The following is a 3,354-nucleotide window of genomic DNA, read 5'->3' on the forward strand; positions in this document are numbered from 1 at the left end:
TTTTTTTTTTTCAACTTGAAATATCTTGACTATATGAGAGGGCGGGGGTGATATGAGCGGTCTGGAGAAAGAACATAGTATTCAGCATCACTTTGTTTAGTTTAAGAAGTAAGCGTACGTGGACGGTAAGAGTCATCTTTACAAAAGTCATTGTGATTGTCGGGGGTGTGCTGGGTAAGGTTGAACGCGAAACATGGCCTTCTTATCGCTTTCGCAGCGCCTCATGTTTCTGAGCATTTTGATTGGTATAGCGTTTGCGCTAGGGTGATCGGATTGTTGCAAAGTGTGATGGACATGCGAACAAGCGGTGGTGGAGATGAGGTTGAGCGGTGAGTCTGATCACTAGACTAGTAGCACTACCACGTGTACATGGAGCAACTAGGCTATTTTGGGAGGAAAACACTAAGGTTGAGTATGATGCGGTTGACTCCTCCGTGACCAATCGATTTGTGCTCACTGGGAGTAGGTTGTTACACAGCTAACTTCCCTGTTTATTGTTGTGATTTTGTATTCTGCGCTGGCGTGTCGCGCTCGTTGACTCGATGTCGCAAGAAGATTAGGAAGGCTTTGTTAATCTTTGGGGGAGTCAGATACCATCCAGCAGGTTCTGAGTATAGGTGTTTCATACTATTGCATTGTATTCTTCCTATCGAGTAGCTCATCCAAGTCCAAGTCAAAATATGATACCAGGCAGTGTAGAGTAGACTCAAGACCAATCTTACCAACACAAGCTTTTGGTACATTTTGATCACAATACCACCTGCCAAGTCGCATCAGACTCTAGTAGTTGAATGTATACCAAGTTTCCACACCCATCCTCAAACCAACATCCGCATACCTTCTCCCGGCTCCTTCGCATCCCGAGAAACAATTTCTTTTACCGCTCATGTGATACCATCGCATTGTGAGTTGGATACTCAAGAACTGATTTGCACACCACCTTTCGTAAGAGATAAGAAAGTACGGGAAGAAGAAGAAACGAAAGAGGGGGAAGGCAAAGAGTAGTGGATAAGATCCGATGAAGATCGTCATTTTGAAACAGGGCTGATCGGTATCTTCGCCAGGGACTAGATGATTACTTTTGGATCGTCGCGGTAGTACCCCTGTCGTGTTACCCGCGATGTGGAGACTTTGCTTTTTGAGGCTACGTGTATGTGTATGTGTGTATGTTAGGTACTTCTACATACAACGTATGCCATACAATAAAATGAATGAGTGGAACGAGATGGTTGGGCGCTTCTTAATAAATGATCATGTGATATGGGAATAGGAGATCTTTTGTTTGAACTGAACATAGCAGTCATTTAATGGCCAGTAGTATACTTGAACACAAAAAAGAAGAAGACGGTCTATCTATACTTTTAGGTAAACATGAAGGGATGGAGACTACGTTCATCTCTGGTTATTCGCCAAATCCGTCCAACTATGACAATTTACTCTGATTGCTTGATACTGAACTGGTAGTCCATTCAAGTTCACCAGCTGTTTCTTCGCAAAAGCTTACTATTTTGAGGTTTGACTAACTGCTCGGATACGGACCGAATACAAGGTATTAACTTTGGTGGCGAAAAGCCCGTTCGTACTGTGTAAGGTGGGTCGCCTGGTCGACGCAAGGGCCATTCGTCTCGACGAGCAAATAGTGGGATGCGAGATCTTGCCCATTCTGGCGAACGTTCTTCATCGTGCTGAACATATGTTGAATTTATTTCCGAAGGACATTTGTGCGTGGATGGTTCACGTGTTGGCATGACTGCTCCATGCGCTTGCATATTGCTTTCAAGAACAGCCCTCTGGGCCTCAACAGCCCACGATGGATCCCAGACGTCAACTTTCACAATGTGGAATTCGCTCAAAATGAGCTCGCGCCGAACCAACTGTCTGGTGTCATTCAAGCTGTCCACGTACGCTGTGATGAGACCGCGCAGACTGAGATTCATGTCGCGAAAACAACGACCGACGTGCCCTTGGTTGAGATGGAATTCCAAGACATGTGCCAACTCGGTTTGGGCTGCATCTTGTGCTTGCTCAAGGGTGTTAAAGATTCCAATGTTGTGTGCCAAGGGCAGGGCGTGGGGGTTGGAGATATCGTTTGAGTAATGAAAGACTTGAAAGCCTAGTCGTGGGGTACGGAAGTGCAATTCAATACCGGAAAAGTCCATGAGGGTAACTATTGTGCAGCAGGTATGATGGAGTGTCTACCGGGAAGCCGTAATATGAAGGCTGCTTAGGCGCAAGGTATTGGGTGGCCACCATGAGACAAATGGTTTGTTCCAACCGTACTGTCCTTTCTTTGCATGCATGTCTCTTGTTTGGTGCAATCTGGAGTTGCATTGTTTTCGACATTCAGTATACAAAATCTGATTCACCATCTGCGTTTGCCGACCTGACACGGAAACTGGGGCGAGTTAGAAGGGCAGAGTTTGATTGTTGGGCGGCGCAGCATTTGTCAAGCGTAGTATGTGATACTGCTAGTGTGCTAATTGTTGCCGCACCGTGGTACCTGCCTCAGGCTATCGCCATCCGCAGTTGCAAAGACCGTGGCCTAGACGCAACCCGAACCCAGGCCAGGGCTACAGGGGCAATGTGAAGGCTCGTCTACAAAGTCAACTTTTGCCTAATGCCATGGTGTGCATATATCTATGTGTCATTGGTAAAGAGGACAGTTGACTGGTGAGAAATCATCTCGCAACTGCACCCCCCAAACGGAACATTGCTTGCAGTGCGGCATATTGGTGGAGTTTGCACGGCTGGGAGATGAAGGCATATGATGTGGATGCAAAGTGATTAGCCGACGACGTGTTCATCCGGATGCACAGCGCGGGTGTGCAGCAGGGATGGCAGATTTTCCCCTGAGCGCCCCGTTTTTTGGATCAGGATCGAGGGCAAACATGGTTTTCTTTACAAAGATTTGTTTGGCAAGACAAGATGACCAGGGGTGTGTGCAGCGGTATGCATGCAATGACCTTCAAGGAAGATGCGGCTGGCGATGGAGATTGCCAAGTCGATGCAAAGTGGGTCCTCGGGAACCCACGATCGTGTTTGTTTTTGGAAGTCACATGGGGATAAGGAGCAGGAGCGCACAAAGTAGCGGCGATGGTCGCACCAGTCGCAGATTTCGGATCGAAGCCATGGTGGGCCAGGGTCCCGAAAGCCGCAGGACGTTACCCAAGGAAAAAGAAAAAAAATCGACGAGGATGCGGCGAGGGGATCAAGGGGAGGGTGCAGGCACAGGAGCTGGTGAAGGAAGCCATGGAACAGCTAGATGTACATTAGCGCATTTCCACTCATGGACCAGTCGGCGAAGCAGAAGCGATTGGCACTAGATGAAAACTAGATGAAAACTAGATGAAAACT

The 3,354-nt window shown here is 47.5% G+C and overlaps 2 protein-coding genes across 2 annotated transcripts; both read right to left on the reverse strand.

Annotated features, from left to right (window-relative positions):
- Window positions 1–491: 491 nt before the first annotated feature.
- On the reverse strand, window positions 492–743 carry COCCADRAFT_113458 (uncharacterized protein; the record flags this gene model as incomplete). The annotated part of the gene is made up of 1 exon (XM_007720745.1): window positions 492–743. One exon carries the CDS (start codon window positions 741–743, stop codon window positions 492–494), a length of 252 nt encoding a protein of 83 aa, XP_007718935.1.
- A 732-nt stretch (window positions 744–1,475) lies between these two features.
- Window positions 1,476–2,159, reverse strand: COCCADRAFT_113456 (uncharacterized protein; the record flags this gene model as incomplete). Its single annotated transcript, XM_007720746.1, has 1 exon — window positions 1,476–2,159. One exon carries the CDS (start codon window positions 2,157–2,159, stop codon window positions 1,476–1,478), a length of 684 nt encoding a protein of 227 aa, XP_007718936.1.
- Between the last annotated feature and the right edge of the window lie 1,195 nt (window positions 2,160–3,354).

The sequence above is a fragment of the Bipolaris zeicola genome (assembly GCF_000523435.1).
Source record: "Bipolaris zeicola 26-R-13 unplaced genomic scaffold scaffold_614, whole genome shotgun sequence".
NCBI classification, from domain to species: Eukaryota; Fungi; Ascomycota; class Dothideomycetes; order Pleosporales; family Pleosporaceae; genus Bipolaris; species Bipolaris zeicola.